Raw genomic sequence first — 26317 nt, 5'->3', positions numbered from 1 at the left:
TGGTGTGGTTTCCAAAATAGGGTCACTTGTGGGGGGTTTCCACTGTTTTGTCCCCTTAGGGGCTTTGCAAATGCGACATGGCCTCCACAAACCATTCCTGCTAAATTTGAGCACCAAATGGCGCTCTTTCCCTTCTAAGCCCTGTCGTGTGTCCAAACAGCCGTTTATGAACACATGTTGGGTATTGTTTTACTCGGGAGAAATTGCTTTACAAATGTTGTGGTGCTTTTTCTCCTCCAGTCCTTGTGGAAATGAGAAAAAATTAGCTAGACCTACATTTTCTTTAAAAAAAAATGTAGATTTAAATTTTCACAGCCTACTTCCAATAATTTCTGCAATAAACCTGTGGGGTCAAAATGCTCACTATACCCCTATATAATTTCCTTGAGGAGTGTAGTTTCCCAAATGGGGTCACTTTGGGAGATTTCCACTGTTTTGGCACCGCAAGAGCCCTTCACACCTGACATGGTGCCTAAAATATATTCTAATAAAAAGAAGGCCCCAAAATCCTCTAAGTGCACCTTTGCTTCTGAGGCCGGTGCTTCAGTCTATACGCACGCTAGGGCCACATGTGGGATATTTCCTAAAACTGCAGAACCTGGGCAAAAAATATTGAGTTGCATTTCTCTGGTAAAACGTTCTGTGTTACAAAAAAAAATGGATTAAATATGAATTTCTGGAAAAGAAAATGAAATTTGTAAATTTCACCTTTACTTTGCTTTAATTCCTGTAAAAAAATCTAAAGGGTTAAGAAACTTTGTTAATGCTGTTTTAAATACTTTGAGGGCTGCAGTTTTTAAAATGGAGTGACTTATTGTGGTTTTCTAATATATAAGGCCCTCAAAGCCACTTCACAACTGAACTGGTCCCTGTAAAAATAGCCTTTTGAAATTTTCTTGAAAATGTGAGAAATTGCTGCTAAAGTTCTAAGCCTTGTAACTTCCTAGAATAATAAAAGGATATTAAAAAAAACGATGCCAATCTAAAGTAGACATGTGGGGGATCTTAATTAGCAACAATTTTGTGTGTTATAACTGCCTGTCTTACAAGCAAATACATTTAAATTTAGAAAATGTGCAAATTTTTCGCACAATTTTGGTGTTTTTCACAATTAAATACTGAATGTATGCAGCACATTTTGCCAGTAACAAAGGCACGAGAAAACAATCTCAGAATCGCTTGGATAGGTAAAAGCATTTCGAAGTTATTACCACATAAAGTTAAACATGTCAGATCTGAAAAATGAGGAATTAACCTTCCTGACAGAGCCTCATTTTTACAAATGGCCAAAGGGGTTTATCAAAATGTCTCTACATGAATATTCCTTTGAATCTATCCAGCTCTTTGAGGCTTTGTTTACAGCATTTGTCTCTACATTATTCTGCTCTGTCATTTTTTTTAAACATTTTTTAGAAACTATGGGGTTAATATATTAAGTGTTTCAGATGCCAGTCCGAAACTAATTTTGGTTGGCGGGAAATGCACAAAATGTATTAAGAGGTGCACACCCTTTAATAAATTTGGAGCATCTTTGGCTGTCTGTGCGACATAAATGCAAATCTACATCTGATGTGTGCAGGTATAAATTTGGGCTATTACTGTAAAGGATCTGTCAGGCACAGCTTCTGTGTATACGCCCATAGGTAATCAGTCTGCACCTGCTTCTATGTCTGTGAGACTGACTCCATCTTCCGCCACTCGAGTGGCGGAAGATGGAGTCAGTCTCACAGACATAGAAGCAGGTGCAGACTGATTACCTATGGGCGTATACACAGAAGCTGTGCCTGGCAGATCCTTTACAATTACATAGTTTCTGGCGTTAGTTATGGTAAATCTGTTGTTCCGTTGGAGGGCTCGTCCTCTCCCGGTAAACCCCGTCCCCCTTCTCCTCCCACTTTTAGAAAGTAGCGAGAGAAGTAAAAAGTCGCAAATTTTCAGCCAACTATAGTGTGCACCAAAAATGTAGACTTTTAATATGTAAACCTTTTAATATGTTCCCCCCTTGACTTCAATGGAAATATTTTGATGGCAAATCCCTTTAGTTACCCTTCATTCCACTAGGTATCCGTTGTTTTTGGCAGACCGAATAGTGAATAGTGAGTGTATTCTCCAAAATTCAAAATGGAAATGAGGTGCAACATTTGGTCAAAACTCTCACTATAAACAAGCCATGCCCCCTAGACTCCTACAGAGATAGATAAAAACCCATTCACAATTAAATAACATTTGACAGCACCATATTGCTAAGAGGGTTTTATATTAGCTCCAGGAATGTAAACATTCCACCCTTAAACCACATCTTCACATGGAGTTGGTGGCTCAAGGAACCGAATTTTTCAGATGTTCTATTATGGCATTCTATATTAAAAGGGTGGGGGGTCCCACTCCAATTACATATGGTTAGGTTGAGCCTATTAAAGTTCCAATTAAACTGGTCTGGTGATACTTGATCTTCATCGCTGGGTGGACATCTCATGATACTTTATCATAGAAGGGGGTAGGAAGTAGGTTATTCTTTTTCCACTACTCTGGAGTGAGTTATCAGTGACACTATTTATATTCATATCTAACAACCAAATTTATCATATCGCATTCACCGCTGTGATGAATTTAGTGCATCTTCTGACTGCCTTGTCTAAATCTTAGACTGCATTAGTAAATATTCCCTATTGTGTCGGCTGCCCAGCTCCACGCCACTGCTGTTCTTTTTGTTACTCCCTGCCAAAGACATTGAACCAGACGTACTATGGCAGCTTAAGATTTAGACAGTGTAAACATAGACCAGGCAGTCGGAAGAAGCACCATATTCATCACAGTGGTGAATGCTGTGTGATAAATTTGGCATGTCTTACTTGACCTGCTAAACACTTTTTTTCCTTCTTAAACCCCCTTTGATTTCGCTTGTGTCCGTTTTTTGCCGTTTTGATGGCGCATCTTACTGTACAGAGATGCACCAGATTTTGGCGCAATTTATGACACATTCGAGCTGCATACACATTAGTACATATGCCCCATTGTGTTACAGATCGTTTGTCCCTCAGTCTGCTGCACAGATCCCCGCCGCTGCCGTTCAGCACCCTATGTCATCGTTCATGTGCTGTGCTGTATAGCCAGCTATAGCTCAAACAGCGGATGTGCAACAATACCGCCTATACTTTCAGACCCTTTACCACGTGATAGGTATACGGCACGTCAGCAGAATGGACACAGATCGTGATGTCAGCAGTCATGTGACCCGCGGCAAATTCAGGAAATGCGCGCACTTTGGAGACAGTAAGTACAAAAGTGATGTCTATAAGGACCTAAAAGCAGTCTCAGGCAAAAGATGTATCTTTGAAAACCCCTTTAATGTAAAGATTCTCAGCCGACATCCCAAATCTCAGACTCTGAAAAGGCTATAGATTACTTAGCGGGACATTTTGGACATGTATGTAAAACAGGTTTTAGGACAGACTAGTGGCGAATGCAATTTATGGGCATATATGACAGCTTTCCAAAAAAATGTTTTATATATAGCAAAGCTCCTACTAGTAATGAGAAATGTTTGATTGAAAACATGGATGCCAATTTAGTAGTGATCTAGAATTGGATATAGGATATTTTGCATACCTGAACAATACAAGGCATCCTTTATGCAGTGTAGAGATTTTCTAGCATAATTTTCCTAACATAATTAACGGATTCAATACAGTCCACACCCTGCGCGGAAACAGTATCCTAGCAACTAAAGATTCCTGTGCCCATCTAGCAGATCTAGCAGCCATTACATAATAACAGGTACCCGATATATATACCTTATTCCCTTCACACCTACATTTCTATCATTCTACTATTAAATATTTTAGGGTTAAACTAAAAAAGGGGATACACAGGGACTTTACAGTGCCAGTGAATTGCGGCAATACACAGTGGTGACTTAACGGGTTTATAGTGGGGGAAAAAGTTGCAAGCAACTTGGAACTATGTCAAAGTTTTTGAAAAATACTATTACCATTAAGGGTGTATTTACATGTGTGATTTTACGCCAATCGCAGCAAATAAAGCCACAAGTGGATACACCCCAAAAACGTAATATTCTTTATGTATTTAATTGGGCAAAAGACAATTCACATATTAAATGCTCTGGGTCAAAAATAGTTGTATATATTATGAGATGTGAGTTTATTATGTAATGCAGTCTCATTTCCAGCTGTGTGCACATCTCTTTGGTTCACATGTCGCAGATTTCTAGCAGATTTTCAGTGAAAATTCCATGACAATCACAGCACAATCCTGTGGATAAGGCTTTTAAAACCCCATTAAGGCTTTGTTCACATCTTATTCAGTGCTCCGTTCCGACGGAGCTTTACATCGGAACAGAGCCCTGACTGACACTTGCGCATATGTGAACGAAGCCTTACATGTAGTTGAAAAAATCAGCACATAATTGAGGGTATGCTGCAAATTTTGCTGTGGATTTGCAAAGAAATCTGCGGTTGAAAAAATTTGCCATGTCTGAACTCTAAGGGCATGACGGATGACGCGGCAGTCCATGTGACCGCTGCATCCCGTGATTGGCCTGTGAGTGGCTGCAGCCGTCACTTGGACTGAAACGTCATCCCAGGAGGCCGGACTGGAGGAAGAAGCAGGGAGTTCTCGGTAAGTAGGAACTTCTTTTTTTTTTACAGGTTGATGTATATTGTGATCGGAAGTCACTGTCCAGGGTGCTGAAACAGTTACTGCCGATCGTTTAACTCTTTCAGCACACTGGACAGTGACTATTTACTGACGTCGCCTAGCAACGCTCCCGTAATTACGGGTGCACACACGTAGTCACCCGTAATTACGGGAGCCCCAGTGACTTCTATGGGCCTGTAGACCTAGAAATACATAGGTCCAGCCAGAATGAAGTAAGATCATGTTCGTAAAAAAAATACGCTACGCAGCACACCTAACATCTGCGGACCTCATTGCGGAATTTTGACTCTCCATTGAAGTCAATGGAGAAATTCTGCAATGAGTCCGCAACAAGTCCGCTAAACGTCCGCAACAACCAGTGTATGCTGCGGACACCAAATTCCGCACCGCAGCCTATGGTCCACAGCGTAATTATACGCAACGTGTAAATGAACTCAACAAAAAAGGTGTGGAAAGCTATGGAGAAACGCGTACGCTGCGGATTTCCGCAGCGGACCGTCCGCAGCGGAATTCCAGAGCAATTCCGCCACATCTGATCATGCCCTAAGGGTGAGTTCATACTGAGTTTTTTAACGCGGAAACCGTGCCGCAAAATGCGCCAAAAACCGGCCGAAAATGCCTCCCATTGATTACCTTTAATCGATCACATCTAAGTCATAACTTAGATGTGATCGATAACAGTTTGAGCCTGTATGTCAGAGACAAGCAGGACCTGCTGACACTGAACCCGTCAGTGCCGCTGACATCACGGAAACAGGTTTCAACGCTAGATACAGCTGCTCTGTATACAGGATACAAAGCAGCTGTATCTCTCAAAAAGTAAAAAGAATTCTTAATAAAAAGTATTTAGAAAGTTGCACCAATCACACTGATACACATTTTTATTTTAAAAAAATACACCAAAACTATTTCAACGGTGTACCTAGCCTTTAAAACAATGCATAGCAAGAGATTCAGCACTTGGAGTATTAAATGTTCAGAGTAGGAAGAACAAAGACAATTATCTCCTAGGATTCAGAGCCCCATGTGTTTCCTCCTCCTAGCAATGATTGATTTAAGATGGTGATTTATGTTCAAAGTAAATGTTACGCTTGGTATCAGCTGTGGCACTAATAGGGTTGGCACCTCAGAGTAGCTGCAATGAAAGTCATTATCAATGGTACTTCAAAAGCAGAAGGCCTAGGCTTATTATAGTACAATCCATGTTATGAGGTCAGTTTGGTGGATTATGACATAGTTACTATATCTGATTATAATAGATTTTTTTGTGGTATTTTAGATGCTTCCCTTAAAAATGCAGAAAGCAGAGCAAACTGTACCAGTCATAGTAACTGATTACAGTTACTGCAAATGCAACATTGAAGCGGGTACAAAAATTACATATGATCATGACATGGGACTAGACATTACATTAGGCAATTTTTGGCAGATAGAGTTTGAGGATATTTTCTTTTTATCAATATTTTTATTAAGTTGGATATAGCGGAAGTATACAACAGGGCATGCTTTCAGTGTGAGGATGAGAAAGGGAACACGAAATACAGTTCCATCTGGCATTCGGCTGAGGAGATTAGTGGTCCCTGCATTGTAAGATAATCCCAGAGGGAAAGGCACAGTGCACGAGTGAAAGGGAATGACAAATAGGAAAAAGAGGCAAAAAGAACTACGCTTATGTAATATACAAAGATATTCACAATGGACATACACAAGCCAATGATAAAACCTGTAAAATTGTAATCTGCGTAAAATCTTGTCGGGTATGTAAATCCATAATACGACTCATATTTTACTAAAAATCTCACGTCAAATATACAATGCTTAACTGATAAGGCTTCATATCATATGGGGCCTAAGAGAGAAAGACAAAAAGTAGACTATGCAGGCAAACCTAAAGTTTGTCCTGAAACAATTATGAAAATGTTGGGCTCTTGGACAAATTCAGAAGCTGGGATGGAGGACTGGATGTTCTACTAGTTTCTATTGGTCTGATCCCTGGTGAAACTTTCCTACTTGAAGTACCTGTGTACATATAAAGGCTTCAAAGAAATGATTACAAGGTTGATGCTTTCATTTCCCTTTTTCTTGCTATTCTTTTTTAGGGCCATATCAAAGTCTGTGGAGAACCTCTTCCCTTTTTTTATAGGGAGAGAAACAGAGACTATAGAGAATAGGTAAATTAGGAAAACTATGACTATAAGGCCTCATGCACACAACCACATTGGTTTTGCAGTCCACAAAGCCACGGGTCCGTTGTGGTCTATCGGACAGCAAAAAAACTTTGTTGTGCATCCGTGTGTTATCAGGACTCACGGATCTACAACAATTCACCAGAATTGGTGAATCCGCAAATTTCGGACCGTAAAATGACATGTCCTAAATTTAGGCAGTCCGGATTTTCGGCCCACATGCGGATACGTGTAAACCACGGCGGTGTGCATGGGGCCACAGAAATGAATGAGTCCACAATTTATAAAAGAAAAAAATGCGGATAAGTTGCGGCCGAAAAAGCAAGGTCGTGTGCATGAGGCCTAACTCAGCCATACAGGAAATATCGGCGCCATATAATGCATAAATAACTACAGCCACTGCAGTACAACAAGCAGATTAAAAAAAAAGACTGTTGGGTGCTCAGCAGTGGCTAACATGGATAATAATAATAATTGTAATTAATGCCACATATGTCTTTTAATCAAAGTCACAATTATATACCAACTTCGCCAAATATCTCCATAAAACTCTGTGACTCACAAATACAGCAATTAAGTCTGAGTAAATGTAAAAGGAGCCACAAGCTGCTACATGAACAGAAATGTGAAACGTTCAGCAATCCTTGATGGGTGGATGGATTAATATATAAAAGACAGTTCTCTCCATTTGGTAGGAACAAAGGGAGAACCTCAGCTGTTCAGGCATAATCACTTGATTGGAGCGCAAGGAAACGGCTTCAGGCACTACTGGTAAATGCTGGAGTAGCTAAATCCTTCATTGTGTCCAGCACATGGACTTGTCACCAGTCTACTAGTGGGGGAAGGGGAAGGGGCCATGCACATGACCGTAAAAAATCTCCGTAATTGCGGACCGTAATACGGTATGCAATTTTGGACCCGCCCAGTTCTACTGGCTGCGGACACCTTTCCGTATCGCTACGGATAGGTGTCTGCGCTGTAGAACCATGCTGGGAATTATGGCGGATGTCCTACTTTTCATTTTTTTACGGGCCGTGCTCCCATACTTTGTATGGGGGAACGACCCAAAAATCGCGGGCTGTGATTACGGGTACGGCCGTCTGCATGAGGCCTAAAAGCTGGACGTGTCTACACTGCAATGCACTGACCTCAAGTCCTAATTTTAAGTGTACGCACCCAAACAAGTTACACTCAGTAAATGCAAATAATACTTGGAAAGTCTGTGAAAACATAACTGGAAATAGTCCCAAGTGAATTAGTATATATTTTTCTAAATATATATATATATATATATATATATATATATATATAAGACGAATCAAAGGGTTTTATATATATATATATATATATATATATAGATATATACACATACATTTAATGAGTGACATAAACAAAGGTCAGTTCAAAATCAAGGACTCCCCTTCCCCCACTAGTAGATGCTCATCTGGGACAGGAGGGCACCCCCACTGCCCGCCGGCTTTTCTGTTGGGGCGAAAGCTTTTCTGAAGGTAGTAAGTTTGTGCCTCAGCAAAGACGTACATATCGCTATAGAAAAATTTTGGGGATTACACAAACACTTAAATGTGCATCATATGATTAATTTCAGATGCCACTAGTAAAGGAGAATATGAAACACCATACATTTCCATTACAGAATTCCACTTCTTGTGCACAAATTCAAAGCATGCTACGCCTTTCTTCCTTGGCATTCTAGGTTCCTATGCCCTAATAAAATGTGCTTCCAAGCTGATACCTGTTAATGCAGAGACTGTAAAGGATCTGCCAGGCACAGCTTCGGTGTTAACTCCCAGAACTAATCAGTCAGCACCTGAGAATACATCCCTGAGACTGACTCCTGCTTCCACCATTCAGGCTGGCAGGCTTAGGAGTGGGAGAGCGTATCATAACCTGGCCAGACTCAGCTAGCTCCCACCCTCGGTCTATTTAAGCCTGCACTTCCTGTCCCTCGGTGCTTGTGATTCTTTCCTTGTGGTTTCCTGGCCCAGCTACAGCTCCTGCTATTTTTGATCCTGCTCCATACAGACCCTGGCTTACCGACTACTCTTCTGCTTTTCGTTTTGTACCTCGCACACTCCTGGCTTGACTCGGCTCGTTCACCACTCTGGTTGCTCACGGTGTTGCCGTGGGCAACGGCCCCTTTTCCTTGCTTGTGTTCCTTTGTATGTTTGTCGTGTTTGTCGTGCACTTACTGAGCGCAGGGACCGCCGCCCAGTTGTACCCCGTTGCCTAGGGCGGGTCGTTGCAAGTAGGCAGGGACAGAGTGGCTGGTAGATTAGGGCTCACTTGTCCGTCTCCCTACCCCCTGCCATTACAGAGACTCTCTCTATTTCAATGAAAAATATCCACAGTAACCAAAAGGGATTCTCTGGGTTTGGGATATTTTTTTAAAAAAATTACATTTTTTTTTCCCATCACACTGACTATGAGGGAGAAGTATGAATATGTACAAACAAATATTTAGTCCACCACTATGTAATTCCAAAGTGGAGTTAGGGTATGTTCACACGAGGTCATTACGTCCGTAATTGACAGATGTATTTCGGCCGCAAGTACCGGACTGAACAAAGTGCAGGGAGCCGGGCTCCTAGCATCATACTTATGTACGACGCTAGGAGTCCCTGCCTCGCTGCCGGACAACTGTCCTGTACTGTAATCATGTTTTCAGTACGAGACAGTTGTCCGGCAGCGAGGCAGGGACTCCTAGCATCGTACATAACTATGATGCTAGGAGCCCGGCTCCCTGCACGGTGTTCGGTCCGGTACTTGCGGCCGAAATACGTCCGTCAATTACGGACGTAATGACCTCATGTGAACATACCCTTACCCTTTAAGTCTAAGCAGAGTTGTAGTTAGGTTTTCCTTCACCAGGGGCAAAAGATTCAGTTCCATGCCCTGTCCATATATCTAAATACCCCGGCCAAGGCATAGTGGCATTTAGGCCACTATGGCACGCACATTCCCCACTAGCTCCTCCCTAGCTACACCCCTGGTGTATGTATACTAACAATAATAAAACAGTTTTGTTCGAAATTTACTATACAGTTTGCCAAGGTAGTGAAGTCTTCACCACTGTACATTTCATTACCGTTACATAATTATTCTCAATATTTGTCTAGGACAATAGTAGGTATATCTGTTCTTTCTACCGCAGGACTGCTTGCACTGTATACCTTGGTGGTGAGTACTATGGTATGTACAGTGTATGAAGTCACTGTTAGACATTGTTCGCCACATTGTTGTAAGTGTTAAAGAAAGCAGCATGGATTACATTTTGTAATTAAAATGTGTCCTGACTTACAGCCAAACGTCTGGCAGTGCCCCATCAAATCCGACAAGACAACATGTAAAGGAAAAAAAAAAGTGTCTGAACATTTGGTAATCTTGCTCTTCAAATTATTATGTTAGTGAGGATTTGGACTACTACAGTACAAGCTGTTCCCCTATCAATTCTGAAATCAGAGGATGCCGTCAATCATTATATTGTCTGGCTCTGCAAAAACAGACCATCCAATCTCCAATGAAACCATGTGCAAGACACATTTTAGGGATGAAATGGGCAGAAATGATTTCCTACAGAGAACAGACTGCTTGAGGGGGGCAAAGGTTAAAAGAGTTTCTTTCCAGGGATCTTGAATTGTGTTTCCAGTGTGTTTTCTCCTTTGACTTCAGTTGGAAAGTAGGCAATTGCAAAATGTGCCTAATTTACAGGCAGTGGCCTTCAGTATATAGCTTGCTGATGGGCTGGCAGTTGTCTTGCTCTACTTTCAGACCACCGCTGCTTATGGGACCGATTCTATTAATAACATTATATTAGCCTATAATGACACCATATATTTCGTATGAAGCACTTTATAACTACTTTACAGATGTACAATACAATCTTTATAGAGATATTACAATCCTCATTTAAATATATATATATATATATATATATATATATATATATATATATATATATAAAATATATAGAGTCCACTAATATTTACATTAAAAAAAAGTTATAATCTAATAGTCTAATGGTAATATAACGTAAAGAAGATATTATGAGTCTCTTGTATCTTCCCGCTATTACCTGAAGATTATAACATGGTGTGATAAGTGTTTCAATATCCATAGATCGGCGTAGTTTGTTATTCTATTTTGTAGGCTACAATGTTTCTGTATGTTACCATTGTGAATGCATTACCTGTTATGTCTTGTTGGATCATGTACGCTGCTATTATTATATTGGTAACAATATAACTAAAGGCAATATATATTATATATATCATTGACTGTGTAATGAAATGTTTTTTCTGTTGATGTAAATATAGAAACCTTTATAAAATGAATGTTAGGTTTTAATACGTTTACTCACCTAAAGCAGCACAAAAGAAAAAACCGAGAGGAGCAAAACATCAATCAAACCCCACCCTCCGTCTCCCGTAACCAGGGCACATGATGAAAGGGCATCACGGAATTACTCCAGGGAGAGCATGTGTGCCCACACCGTAATTACAGGAACATGAAAATTTCATTTCGACGGATTCTAGACAAAGCACAGTAAAGAATATTCCTCCCTTATTGTACGGAACAAGCACCATGTACAAATAAAATTTTTCATCATTTTTAACATCCTTTGTGGAGAAATAGATGAATTAATAATCGGATTTGTAGAACATGTTTTTCTTGTTGAAATGCTACCGAAAACGCCTCACAAAGTCTATGGACAGCTTTTACCTGGCAATGCCACATTTTGGCCACATACCTGGTATAATATTGTAACTACATAGCTATGCCCCTTGTGTACATTTGCTTCTTGTAAATATATTGTAGATTAATACATGAGCCCTATTGTGTGTCTCTATCAATGCTGGTCGGTACACCTCAGATATAAAGCACTGCCTCATTATGTTATTCATTTAGTTACTAGTGATTTGCTGGACCATGACATTCATAACCAAACATAACCTTACCAATTCAACTATGACATCACAGTCAGGTGTAATTATTACGGGTGATATTAGTTGAGATTAAGGATATAACATGGAAAGACGTCTATCACGTGTGACAGAAATCTGGGAGATTATTTTTACTATAATGAGCAAAAAGATGTAAGGATTAGGTGCCACATCTTATATAGCTGCAAAGTTCTGGTAATATATTCCCGTAGTAAATCAACCTCCAAATGATCATTTACAGCAAAATAGCACACAAACCAATTTGAGACAGTCTGACATAATGTGGATATTAAGAGGTTAATCAAATAAAACAAACATTAATAGAGACAAAATATATGTCACAAATCCAACACATTATCAAGCTAATGTGTCACAACATGTGATCGACTGCTCAATGTACATTACCTACAAATGAAGGAGAACTAGTAGCTGGTACAGCTGCTTAGCAAGAGCTAAACTGGCCTGCTCTGCTAGCCTGGTGACCAGACGCCCCTGACAGCTATTTAAATAGAGCTGGATCTGGGTCATATGCCTACGTTGGCATGCATCACGTGACCACAGCTGCCAAATGAAATTAGGAGGTGTCTCAGTTAGGCTTCGTACAGATCTGCGTCAGGGTCCCGTTCTGACGTTCCGTTGGAGCTTACCGTCAAAACGCTATTCATTCTGTCAAAACGAGGGAACCCTTGCACAACTGAGACAAACGGAAACCATTGGCACCGGATTCGTCACCATTGAAATCAATAGGGATGCAAACGAAAACCTCAGGGTCCCGTTCTGACAGGAAGCTCCGACGGAAGGTCAGAACGGGACCCTGACACAGATGTGAACGAAGCCTTATACTTGCTTGCACTTTATCTTTTGTGAATTGTATTTAGTATTTGTTCAGTACCATTGTTTGCACTTTATCACCCATTCATTGTGCATCGTCTTTTATGTTTTTTGTCAGTATGGACTACACTGTTTGGTCACTACAGTATGAATTAGGGTATTATTCCTCCTAACCAGGTCGTACTATATCTTCTTCATCTTGCATAATTTTTATGACTATTTTTAATGAATTGCTTTTAATTTGGAATATCAATATAGTTGTTACTGTTTAACGAAAGTTTGTTGTAGGTTACTCCATTTTTCGGTAGGATTAGTAGTATTTTGGGTGTAGAACCTGGTACTGATTTGGTAAGCATCTATATAGGTTGTTGTTCAGTTATACTTAGACAGAATCTTATGGGCTGGTGATGGTGACTACAGATCTAGAGGCAAGGGGGTAGATATTAGATGTATGTGAAGGGAAAAAAGTGTACAGCTTTCACACAGACTTCCAACACCCAATATTTCAGGCAATGGTCATTCATTCTCTGATATCATTACTGATTGAGAAATGTTTACTGAGAAAGACTGGTTAGAGCCAGATACACCAACTTTACTACACCTACAGCATTTGCTTCTATATCACTGATACCACCATTGGGACCCCCACTGATCACTAAAACAGGGGTCCTGAGCCCCCCTTTCTTCTCACTGCACAACCGCACTCTCCATCCACGCCGCTCTCCTCCTGCACGTCCTAGTACTGACCCTCGCACTCTTAAAGGGCCAAATTGCATGCCAAATTTCGAACCCGCTTTTCCAAGGTATAAAAGGGGTGTCCCCCACTTGGCACACACCTCTATAGGCCAGGGCAGCTTTCGCTCTAGTAGACCTAACCTGTCCATGTATTGCGATTAATGTATGGCCATCCACAGCTTCCCCCAGCGATAACAGCTAACAGATAAGGGTTTCTGAAGGCGGACCTGCCCGATCAGATGATCGCCTAGCCGTCTTCTATTAAAAAGGGATTGTCTTGATGAGACAAACCCTTTAAGGATCAATATATACAAGTGTTAGCCAGTTGTACCCGACAGATTTTCTTCTAGTTGTTTAGGGTAAATGGATGGACCAAAATTGTCAAACTGTTCCACAGATTCTACATTGGGTCTTTGATTTGGTTTTTGGTGGAAAATAATTTTTGGGGCTTTGAACTTATTGGCAGGTAACGTACATCATTCTATTAACTTCACTGGTGGTGACTTTCTTGCGCTTTGAGTAACCACAGTAAATTCCATAAAGTGTAGAGACCATAAAGAAAAAGGCTGTGTATGGTATACATGTGAGGTATAAGGAACATTACTAAGTGTAGTGTGTAAAAATCAGGGCTGTGAGTGATACAAAAACGTGAGTATAGTGTGTAAAACATGGAGGCATAGTGTTTGGATAGTGAGGGTACACTGCAGATTCTCAGTGTACACTAACTTCTCCCTGTCTCCTCTGCCTCCTTATAGTGATAGATTTCTCTATGTCAGCTCTTACAAGGAGAAGGCAGGGGAGAGCAGCGTGAAGCTGCATCTCATAGAAATACACTGGACTCTTTGCACACAGTATCACAGATGGTAAAGACAGTCAGTGTGAGTCAAGGGAGATTTAGAACTCTGCAGCTAATTATTGTATGGACTCACCTAACACTGCACTCCTGGTCCCTTAGGTAGGGAATAAATTATCTCTTCAGCTGCACTCCTTGCATGGGGGGCATACAGTGAAGCAAGCAGGGTGGGGCAGTGTTTTAGGGCTGCCAGGAAGGTTTTGAAAGGTGATTATATAATCCTGTAGTTCACAGGAAGTCATCTACACAGGGGAGAGTGACCTCCTGTTTACACATGAGAGCATGGTCTATTTTGATGATCAGACTGTTAATGAAAGGGTCCAAAATGTTTAGCTGTAACTGAGCTAAAAAGAAATAAATGACACTTCTAGAATATTTCTGGTGAGTTAGCATGATATGCGCAACAACAACAAAAAATTCTTTAAATGACAGAATGAAAAAATATTAAGATGAGTACACAATTTTTTCTTTTTGATTTGTTGAATCAACAAAGCGCCAAGGGTAGTGAGAACTGTAATTCAGCTTAAATTAATGTCCATGAGAAAGATGTCCTTGCATTCTTTGAATTGGGACACAGAGCTTTGTAAAGAAAGTGACACATTCAGGACACAGGGATTTGATATGTGTAATTAACTTTTTAGTGTTAACACATTTTAGATCTGAAACTCACAAAGTGCAAAATGAATTGTAAGTAAAGTTCAGATAGGATTGTGTAAAGTATGAACAGTGTGGAGGAACAGCTGCAAAGTAATGTATCTATTTGTCCCATCACGTGGCCTAACTGAATGGACGTTACACTGATTATTGTGGATCTAAAGATCAATAGGTGAGCAAATATCTGCTCAGTATGACAGATGGAACTTTGCCAATAACGCCCTTCCCTTGGTAGAACGCTGAATAAACAAAGTGGTCAATACAACTGTATCACTACTGATGATTGGATGGCACGACAGCCATCATCGTCCAGTAATATTACCACTCATGTCATGGTAGGTAACTGTCCCTTATCCTACTCTACTTAAAATATTGGGACCTTAAAAGGGGAATTTCACATGAATGTATCTGACATGTTACATAGAAATATCAGTAGATAGAATCTTAGTGGGTCAATGATCTGGGCCCTCTACCCATTCTGAAATCAAGTAGGCCAAATCACACTTTAGATCTACATAGATTTCTACATTTGCATGGAAATTTCTGTCATTGGTAATATCGAATAGAATATTCACAATAGATTGTCATTGAAATCAAGCAACACCACGTCTATTCCAAGACTCTGCTGGGCACTGTGGCCTGTTCATTTTGGAAATACATGGGAGTCTGAGCTCACTGACCCCCATTTATGGTTTTACATGTAAATCCCTATAATAAAGAATATATTGTTATATGTAAGCAGCTGAACAAGCTATTTTCTTGAGATGTGATCTGCAGATGGTAGGATAGAAAAGAAAACACATGAAAGATTTGCTACATTTGTAAAATGCTGCATTTCTGTAGTGCATCGGGATTGCCACCAAATACTAGGTGCCTAAAGACTGCATTGCACAAAATGTAACATGTTTTGTTATTAAAAGTATTCCATTATAACGAGTCAGCAGACATTATAATAATCACAGTGATCGTGAAGTTCTGTATCGCAGGGAAGGCAGCATGAATAATAGACTGCTGGTGCACCGTTCATCTAGGAAGAGGCTGATCATTATGTACAGATGTATGAACCGAAAACCATCTTACACCTCTCTGAAGCCACAAATACCCTTTGTACGTAACACCTCTAGGAATCTGATCATGTCACAGGTTGATTTACATAGTCATTTGCTTGTGCTAGATCCTCCTTGCAGAGCATAACAACAAGCTTATCCTTCCCTGCATGATCTGCTATGATAACCGACATCAATGTACCTCTACCCCTGTGCAAATCCAAAGCCACCCCTGTATCTGCATTATATGTATCAATACATCGTGCATCCCTACAGCTGTTCTGCTAGAACATGGTGCCCAGCTGATATGATCAAACATGAGGAAGGTGGGGTCTGCACTGAGGATTCACTGATGCAGGGAAACTCTGCATCTCTAAGGGAGGTGGGCAGGAAAATCCACATTCAGCAACAGATTGACATACTCTATGAATATTAATGCAGACATGACCCTATGAATTAAACAGAATAGCATAAAAAGCGATGAGTCTTATTTATGTGACGGCAGATATGCAATATGAGAGGGATAGATCCTACGGATAGGAGGATGATACCGGCACTATTGGATAATTCCGAGCACATTTGTGATTATGAGCTACATGGTGACTGAATAGAGAACGTACAGTCTTCATACCTTACGTTTTCGATCTATGCGATCCCTAGGGATCTTACGCCTTCTCCTCTCCTTTTCCCTCTCTTTCTCTTTTTCTTCAATGGAAGGCAGTTCCAGCTCCCGTACTTTTTTAATAGAAGCAGCAGCATGAGCCATTTTGAGGAGGCAGAACCAGCTTCAAGGACTCAGCTTCTACCCGAGGAATAAAAATCCAGTGTTTTATTTTCTCCCACTAAGTCTGTGGCTGTGAGCCAGAACTTTCCACTGTAATCCTCCAATCCACTGATAAATTACAGCTTGTGTCCATATGCTGCAGGAACCAACAGACGAGAGAGCATTTCAGAGCCCACAGAGCATAGAAACAGTTACACCTGACACTTAGAAGGTGTCAGTCACAAGACATAGACAAAGATGGGGACAAAAAAAAAATTAAAAGGATCTGATCTTTCACATTGGCAACGTCCCAGATGTTCATTGACTGTACATAAATGCAAGCTTCAGACCAGCTGACAGTCCATCCTTTAACTCCTCACCAAATCAGAAAGGTCTTCTGGGACCTCCCAATACAGCCTGCGTCCTCTGGCTACAGCCTGGAAGATGCCACCTCGGAAAAGTCAGCAGGGAAGGAAGATCTCCTTTAAATTCCTCGAGCAGCTCATAGAAGAGTATGAATAAAAATGGTGCAGTCTGACTTAATGACTTGCTGCTGCCGCTGCTAAGACTGCCTCACATTGAACACATGACATGTTTCCTTCCCTCTGTCCTTATGCTTCTGGTTTCTGTTTAATTACATTATTGCAGCTTGAAGCTGAAGCCATACTGGCTGTGTCTGGTCCACCTGCTTCTGACCTCGCTCTACTCAAATACAAGGGTGAAAAGGCAATCGCAGCTTTCTGAATATTCATATGGCTTAATTTATAGCAAGTGGCTGACAACAAACGTGAGTCTGCATACCATAACCAGAGAGCACGGACTGAAAATACCTGCTGGAAATATATATTCTACATTCCGGAACCAACCAGATGATCACCTGCTATAATCTCCCCCTCCCCTCCCCCTTAAACAAGCTCATACACGATAGAATACTTTAACACATTAGGGTTTAACGTGTTTTACCTGAAAAAATCTGTCATTAGAACAGATTTCTTTAAATAAGGGCATCTATAAAATGCCCTTATACAGTTTATTTTGTTTTACTGAATGGAGATTAAAATGAAAAGAGACACAGTTCCTGTAATCTGCTGTCCACCTCCTGTTGTCATGCAAAATCCGTCCCTGGTTACAGAGCAGAGGAAAGGACTGCAGGAAGTTTGTGTGTGTGTGTGTGTGGGGGGGGAGGTGGTGTCTCCTCACAGCCTGCCAATAGAAGTCTATGGAGAGGGGAGGTGGGAGCAGAAAGAGGAGACACACACACACACACACACACACACACACACACACTGCTGTCCATAGAAATCTTTGGAGAGTGGAGGGGGGAACAGGAACAGAGTAAGTCAGGACAGACACGCTACCCATACAAATCTATGGAGAGGGGAGGGGAGCAGAGTGAGAAAGACACACACAGATGTACTGCATCTGCTGGTAAGTGTTATATCTCACCCCTGTGCCGGATTCTCACCTACACTGCAAATTACTGCTGTATAATTTCCTCCATGCTGCTTCTATATTTGTGAGGAAGAACCAGAGAGCAGGATTCTCCTCTTCTATGTGTGCAGTATAATGAGGACATGAAAGCTGTTAGGCCCACAAGCTCAAAAATAGTGTTATTTTTCATGTACACACATATGACAACTGGCAACATCCTCCCTTACCTCCCATCCATGGAAGTTTTATGAGCTGAAATAAAAGTATTTTAACACAGGATGGTGAGTTGCCGCTTTTTGCTTTTCGTTAGCTCCCTTCATTTAGCTCCCTGCTCCGCCATAGCATTCAATTCTATCTGCAACCTGAGGACGCAGATACAATTGAATGTGGGCATGAGGGAATCCATGCCGCCTGGTCTGGCACATTAATAATATGTTCCGGTCAGGGGAGCGCAGGCCCCCTCATCCCGCGGGCCCGTAGCAGCCGCTATGGCTGCTATAGTGGTAGTTCTGCCACTGTATGAATATATATTAATAATATATATATATATACACACACACACAGTGGATACAAAACATCTACACACCCCTGTTAAAATGCCAGTTTTTGTCATGTTACAAAATTAGTACAAGATGAATCATTTCAGAACTTATTCCTTTAATATGACCCATAATCTCTACAATTCCTTTGAAAAACAAACTGAAATCACTAAGGGTATGTTCACACGCCCTATTTACGGACGTAATTCAGGCGTTTTATAGTGTATATATATATACACATATAGTGTATGTGTGTATATATATATATATATATAGTATATGTTTATATATATATATATATATATAGTGTATGTATGTGTGTGTATATATATATATATATATATATATATACACATGTTTACATATATATAGTGTATGTATGTGTGTGTGTGTGTATATATATATATATATATAGTGTATGTATATGTATGTATATATATATATATATATATATATATATATATATATATACACACTACCATTCCAAAGTTTAGGGTCACTTAGAAATGTCCTTATTTTTGAAGAAAAGAACACAGTTTTTTTCAATGAAGATAACATTAAATTAATCAGAAATACACTCTATACTTTGTTAATGTGCTAAATGACTATTCTAGCTGCAAACGTCTGGTTTTTAATGCAATATCTACATAGGTGTATAGAGGCCATTTCCAGCAACCATCACGCCAGTGTTCTAATGGTACATTGTGTTTGCTAACTGTGTTAGAAGGCTAATGGATGATTAGAAAACACTTGCAAACCCTTGTGCAATTATGTTAGCACCGCTGTAAACAGTTTTTCTGTTTAGAGGAGCTATAAAACTGACCTTCCTTTGAGCTAGTTGAGAATCTGGAGCATTACATTTGTGGGTTCGATTAAACTCTCAAAATGGCTAGAAAAATAGAACTTTCATGTGAAACTCGACAGTCTATTCTTGTTCTAAGAAATGAAGGCTATTCCATGCGAGAAATTGCCAAGAAACTGAAGATTTCCTACAACGGTGTGTACTACTCCCTTCAGAGGACAGCACACACAGGCTCTAACCAGAGTAGAAAGAGAAGTGGGAGGCCCCGCTGCACAACTGAGCAACAAGACAAGTACATTAGAGTCTCTAGTTTGAGAAATAGACGCCTCACCGGTCCTCAACTGGCAGCTTCATTAAATAGTACCCGCAAAACGCCAGTGTCAACGTCTACAGTGAAGAGGCGACTCCGGGATGCTGGCCTTCAGGGCAGAGTGGCAAAGAAAAAGCCATATCTGAGACTGGCTAATAAAAGGAAAAGATTAATATGTGTCATGACTAAGGACGCAGTCAGCGTCAGAAACGCGTAGGCACCGCTCCATTTGCTGTTCATCCCTCTATTGCATGTTTGGGAATTTTCACATTTCATTGCACATGTTTTATCCTTTGCCTCATTAAAACTTGGAAGAAGATTCCTACATTTTAACAGAACCTAACAGACTCTTCGCTGGATCCAATTCTTTGTTTCCTCCTGTGTTTACACGTGTGCCGACACGGGGATCCGTGCTTGAATGACTCAGCATATCTGCAAAGGTGAGCTGGAGGAACCCTCCTATTTTTCTCTTGTAGAGGTTAGAGTCAGACTGATTAATTGAGTCTGTGGACAGGAGTCTTTTATACAGGTGACCATGTAAGACAGCTGTCTTTAATGCAGGCACCAAGTTGATTTGGAGCGTGTAACTGGTCTGGAGGAGGCTGAACTCTTAATGGTTGGTAGGGGATCAAATACTTATTTCTCTGTGCACAATGCAAATAAATATATATCATTTTGACAATGTGATTTTCTGTTTTTTTTTTTAAATATAATCTATCTCTCACTGGTAAAATTAACCTAGCCTCAAAATTCTAGACTGTTCATGACTTTGACAGTGGGCAAACTTACAAAATCAGCAAGGGATCAAATACTAATTTCCTTCACTGTATATATATATATATATATATAGTGTGTGTGTGTGTGTGTATATATATATATATATATATATATAGTGTGTGTGTATATATAATATATATATTTCTGCAGCAATTCCGCAGAAATGAGCAGAAATTCCGCTGCAGAAAAAAAACACAATTTCCTGCATTTTTGCTGCAGAAAATGGTGAATATTTTGCTGCGTTCTCCTCAATGCTAGGAGATGGTGACGTCTCCTCTAAAAAACGCAGCAATTCAGTCCACTATCTGCAGCAGGAATTTACATGCTGCGGCACAAAAAATACGCACCGCAGGACAAAATTTCTGGTCCGAAATTTTACGCAGCGTCTGGATGAGATTTGTTAAAGAGGCTCTGTCACTAGATTTTGCAACCCCTATCTCCTATTGCAGCAGATCGGCGCTGCAATGTAGATAAGGGTAACGTTTTGTTTTTTTTTAAAAACGAGCATTTTTGGCCAAGTTATAACCATTTTTATATTTATGTAAATGAGGCTTTCTAAAGTACAACTGAGCGTGTTTAAAGTTAAAGTACAACTGGGCGTGTATTGTGTTCGTTACATCTGGGCGTTTTTACTTGTTTTACTAGCTGGGCGTTGTGTATAGAAGTGTATGATGCTGACGAATCAGCATCATCCACTTCTCTTCGTTACCACCCAGCTTCTGGCAGTGCACAGACACACAGCGTGTTCTCGAGAGATCACGCTGTGACGTCACTTCCTGCCCCAGGTCCTGCATCGTGTCGGACGAGCGAGGACACATCTGCACCAGAGGCTACATTTGATTCTGCAACAGCATCGGCGTTTGCAGGTAAGTCGATGTAGCTACTTACCTGCAAACGCTGATGCTGCTGCAGAATCAACTGTAGCCTCTGGTGCCGATGTGTCCTCGCTCGTCCGACACGATCCAGAACCTGGGGCAGGAAGTGAGTGACGTCACAGCGTGATCTCTCGAGAACACTCTGTGTCTGCACTGTCAGAAGCTGGGTGTTGTGAAGAGAAGTGGATGATACTTCTATACACAACGCCCAGCTAGTAAAAGAAGTAAAAACGCCCAGATGTAACGAACACAATACACGCCCAGTTGTACTTTAACTTTAAACACGCCCAGTTGTACTTTAGAAAGCCTCATTTACATAAATATAAAAATGGTCATAACTTGGCCAAAAATGCTCGTTTTTTAAAAAAAAACACGTTACTCTTATCTACATTGCAGCGCCGATCTGCTGCAATAGGAGATAGGGGTTGCAAAATCTGGTGACAGAGCCTCTTTAAATCTCACTCACTTTGCTGCTACTGTATTCTGCGTATTTCCCGTGCGGAAAATACGCAGCAATTCCGTTAAGTGTGGACAAGCTCTAATACAGTAGCAGCAGAGTAGATTAGATGTGAACAATTCTCATCCACACGCCGCGTAAATGATAATTGGAAAAAAAAGCTCAGAAATTGACCTGCGGTGCGGTTTTTTATTCCGCAGCATGTCAATTGTATTTGCGTAAATGCTGCTTATTTGTTCTGGGTTTTCCCCATTTAATTCAATAGGGAGGTGAAACCCGCAACAGATAGCAGATGTTATGTAAAAACGCAATTTAGAAAAAATTAAAATCTTATACTTGCCCAGAATTCCGTTTGTCCGCCCGGGCTGACCTCCTGGGATGACGTTTCACCCCATGTGACCACTGCAGCCAATCTCAGACTGCAGCAGTCATATGGGATAAAATGTCATCCAAGGGCTGCAATGTAGCGACGCTGTGTAGCACTATATACAAGGGGGGGGAGCGCTGTGTGGCACTATATATAAGGAAGGGAGCACTGTGTGGCACTATATACAAGGGGAGAGTGCTGTATGATGCTATATATAGGGGGCTGTGTGATGTTATCTATAGGGGGCTGTGTGATGCTATCTACAGGGGGCTGTGTGTGGCGCTATCTACAGGGTATGTATGTGTGGCGCTATCTACAGGGGGTTGTGTGTGTGTTGCGCTATCTACAGGGGGGTGTCGCTATCTACAGGGGGGTGTGGTGCAATCTACATGGGGGATTGGCTCTATCTACAAAGGGCACTGTGTATGTGGTGCTTTACTTTACAGTGTGTGACACAATTATATTCAGGGGCGCAGTGCATGGTGATATTATATTTAGGGGCTGCAGAAATGGGCCATGGCCAGGAGAAGTCGTCATGAGCTCTGGACCGAATGGAGAAGAAAAGAGGAAAAAAAACTACTAGCATCTGAGACGTCGTCACCTGTGAGTCACTGTATTTGTAGAGAATCTGTCCCCTCTCCTGACATGTTTATTATAGGAAATCCTGGTATTCCACATAAAGTCTTTGTGCAGTCCAGAACTGATAGAAAAATTGTTGTTACCAATCCCCTTGTCAGGAGGATGTGTCCTTGCACAGTGTGATACTGTCAGTATGTAGGGACACAGCCCTGTGAAAGGGGAATCGTAACACCCATTTGTTAACGGTTGCGCAAAAAGGTAGTGTTAGCAACAGCTACGGCGCGGCAGGGTGGCGGTGGAAAAGAGGGGCCCAAATTTAGGTAACAGCCCAGGGCCTATAGTCTACTTAATTTGCCACTCCATACAAGACAAAGATATTCCTGCATTACAGTTATCATTGTGCGACTTGTGTGACTAACAATTTACATACTGTATATACCTATACCACCCATTATGTTGTGTACCTTGTGCAATGTATGTTTTGGCATTTCTGAAATTGCCACTGGGAAATAACCACAAACAGGTAAAAAAATAAAATAAGTTATTGACATTTGTCAACTAACAGGAAGTTAGTGATGAACTGGCAATCCTAGCATACGTGTGCTATTAGTCTGTGGTTCTTTGGTCTGCAACTGGCATTCTTCTGATTTAATAACCAATAAAAATGTCTATTCTTATTTAGCAAATACAGGAATACCTGAATACATCATTTTAGAATAAGAGTATAAAAGGTAAGTTATTATTCTATATTCATCAAAGCCACTTCAACCAAAATAGGAGGTAGGCCATGCCACTGTGTTGGTACATGCCAGTCCCCCACCACATCCATTTTTAAAACTGAGCTTTGCCGATGACCAACTCAATCCGCCCCTGGCGCCTCTATCTCAGGTTCTGCAGCAGAAGAGCAGTAATACTAGCATTGACAAATGACACACTATGTATCTGGGGGAAGGAGTCTGGGGTTTAGTTGTCATTTAACCGAGGGTGCACATGAAGGGGAATTTTGATTGAACGATGGGTTTCTCTTTCCTCAATGTAAGAGTGTGTATATTGTTTGTTCTTCATGTATAGATGTATAAGGACCATAGGCATCTTATTTTTATGTATATTGTAAAACTAGTATTAAATAGCAGATGTTTCAATTGTGACAAAATTCAAGCAATTTAATTTCTTACTGGGGCAACTTGTTGTTGTGTCAGCATCCCCACTTAACAATATTGATGCTGGCCTTAAAGGGGTATTCTGGTTTGAGCAAATTAAGATTTTTAAATTACACAATGTTTCAAAACACTTTCTGCATCAATTCTTCACAAAATTTTAAATCTTTGCTTGCAGTCATTCCATAGGAACCTTCATTGTTTACTTCCAGAAGATTAAAATCTGTCCTGGTCATGTGATGATCATACAGGTTTCTGGCTCATTAAAGTTACAGTATGTGTATCAGAGCTGTGTCTTATACTGAGCCGGGCACCTGTTTGTCCATCACATGACTATGGACAGATTTTTAGAAAGTGTGTTGGAAAACGATATCATGACTTTTCATTATACAATAAATAACTTTTATTTGCTGAAACCGTAATACGCCTTTAAAGCCAAAAAAAATAGGTGCTGCTAAGAATAAAGTATATATTTCTGCATAACAATATTTGTGTAAATCCGTAAATGACAAAGATCAAGTTTGAACAAAGGTCTCAGTCAATATTAACAGAGAACTACCCTACTAACCATGATTTTGTATATCTGTGGGTAGGCTGACCAATGACCAATCATGCTCATTTCAATGGCGAGAGGGCAGCAGGACAACAGATTTGTCATGTGGAAACCAGCATGCCTGATCCTTGTTTACAGCGACATGTCAGGGAACAGTCTCCATACGCATTAGATTGTGGTCATCTTCCAACGTAGTTTTGACAAGTTGCGTGACCTACTGATATGACTAGCTGTCCAGCCTCCGAAGACAATGAGCAGCCTTCAGCAGAAACAGAAAACACCCTACTGACTGGATTTTGGCAAGTTTCTCAGGCTCTATTCCCATATACATCATGGTTTTCATTGACAATGTAAGCCACGATGCCTTGCTGGATCCATCAATGGATACAAATAATGACCGATGGACCCCATTGACTTATGGCTCGTCGGGGTTCTGTACTGGCTTCTATAGTTTTGGCGGCAAGAATAGTGCTGTATGCTGCGCCATTCCTTCCGTTAAACCTGAGACTGGATTCACACGAGCATGTTCGGTTCGTAAAGGACGGAACGTATTTCGGCCGCAAGTCCTGGACAGAACACACTGCAGGGAGCCGGGCTCCTAGCATCATAGTTATGTACGACACTAGAAGTCCCTGCCTCTCCGTGGAACTACTGTCCCGTACTGAAAACATGATTACAGTACGGGACAGTTATCCCGCAGCGAGGCAGGGACTCCTAGCGTCGTACATAAGTATGATGCTAGGAGCCCGGCTCCCTGCAGTTTGTTCGGTTCCGGGACTTGCGGCCGAAATACGTGCCGTCCTTTACGGAACGAACATGCTCGTGTGAATCCAGCCTAATAGAAAGAACTCCGACGGAGGATCCTACTTAAATGTGAAAATTGCTTCATTTTGTAAGATGAGGCTTAGCTTTTTATAAACCGGAGAACAAACCTGTATAAAACAACAAAATAGGAAACCAGACTATACAACGGTTTGGTAATGAACGTGACATTGGTTTTAAAGTAAAAGCCTAGTCACATATAGTAAATGCGTTGTCTCAGCTTGAATATTTAGACTCAATTCAAATTGATAACTGCACAAGCTAATTCTGTTGTGTGAGAAAATGCGTAAAATCAATATAATGAAATGGTAAAAAAAGGTCTCCCTGCTGCCTGCGTAGCTTATTTAATTGTGAGCAAGGTGTGTTTTGGCTGCACTAGGTGAATTGAGATAATATAAAGATAGATAGATAGATAGATAGATAGATAGATAGATAGATAGATAGATAGATAGATAGATAGATAGATAGATAGATAGATAGATAGATAGATAGATAGATAGATGATAGATGATAGATGATAGATAGATAGATAGATAGATAGATAGATAGATAGATAGATAGATAGATAGATAGATAGATAGATAGATAGATAGATAGATAGATAGATAGATAGATAGATAGATAGATATTAGATAGATAGATAGATAGATAGATAGATAGATAGATAGATAGATAGATAGATAGATAGATAGATGATAGATAGATAGATAGATAGATAGATAGATAGATAGATAGATAGATAGATAGATAGATAGATAGATAGATAGATAGATAGATATTAGATAGATAGATAGATAGATAGATAGATAGATAGATAGATAGATAGATAGATAGATAGATAGATAGATAGATAGATAGATAGATAGATAGATATGAGATAGATAGATAGATAGATAGATAGATAGATGATAGATAGATAGATGATAGATAGATAGATAGATA

The 26317-nt window shown here is 40.5% G+C and overlaps 1 protein-coding gene across 37 annotated transcripts in view; it reads right to left on the bottom strand.

Moving 5' to 3' along the window:
- Positions 1-26317, bottom strand: part of ANK2 (ankyrin 2) — a 626865-nt gene that overhangs the window by 224351 nt on the left and 376197 nt on the right. For 9 of the 37 annotated variants that reach the window (XM_075860551.1, XM_075860555.1, XM_075860553.1 and 6 more), the window contains exon 1: positions 16575-17301. The exons of 5 other annotated variants lie outside the window; for them this stretch is intronic. In XM_075860551.1, the coding sequence (XP_075716666.1) occupies positions 16575-16709 (135 nt within the window). In that variant the 5' untranslated portion in view covers positions 16710-17301. Of the gene's footprint in view, positions 1-16574; positions 17342-26317 lie in introns of those variants that run through there. 23 more of the 37 variants (XM_075860557.1, XM_075860559.1, XM_075860560.1 and 20 more) reach the window with 12 other exon arrangements.

The sequence above is a fragment of the Rhinoderma darwinii genome, chromosome 1 (genome assembly GCF_050947455.1).
Source record: "Rhinoderma darwinii isolate aRhiDar2 chromosome 1, aRhiDar2.hap1, whole genome shotgun sequence".
Lineage (NCBI taxonomy): Eukaryota > Metazoa > Chordata > Amphibia > Anura > Rhinodermatidae > Rhinoderma > Rhinoderma darwinii.
Note: the sequence above shows the minus strand (reverse complement) of the source record. Positions and strands in the feature narration are given on the sequence as shown.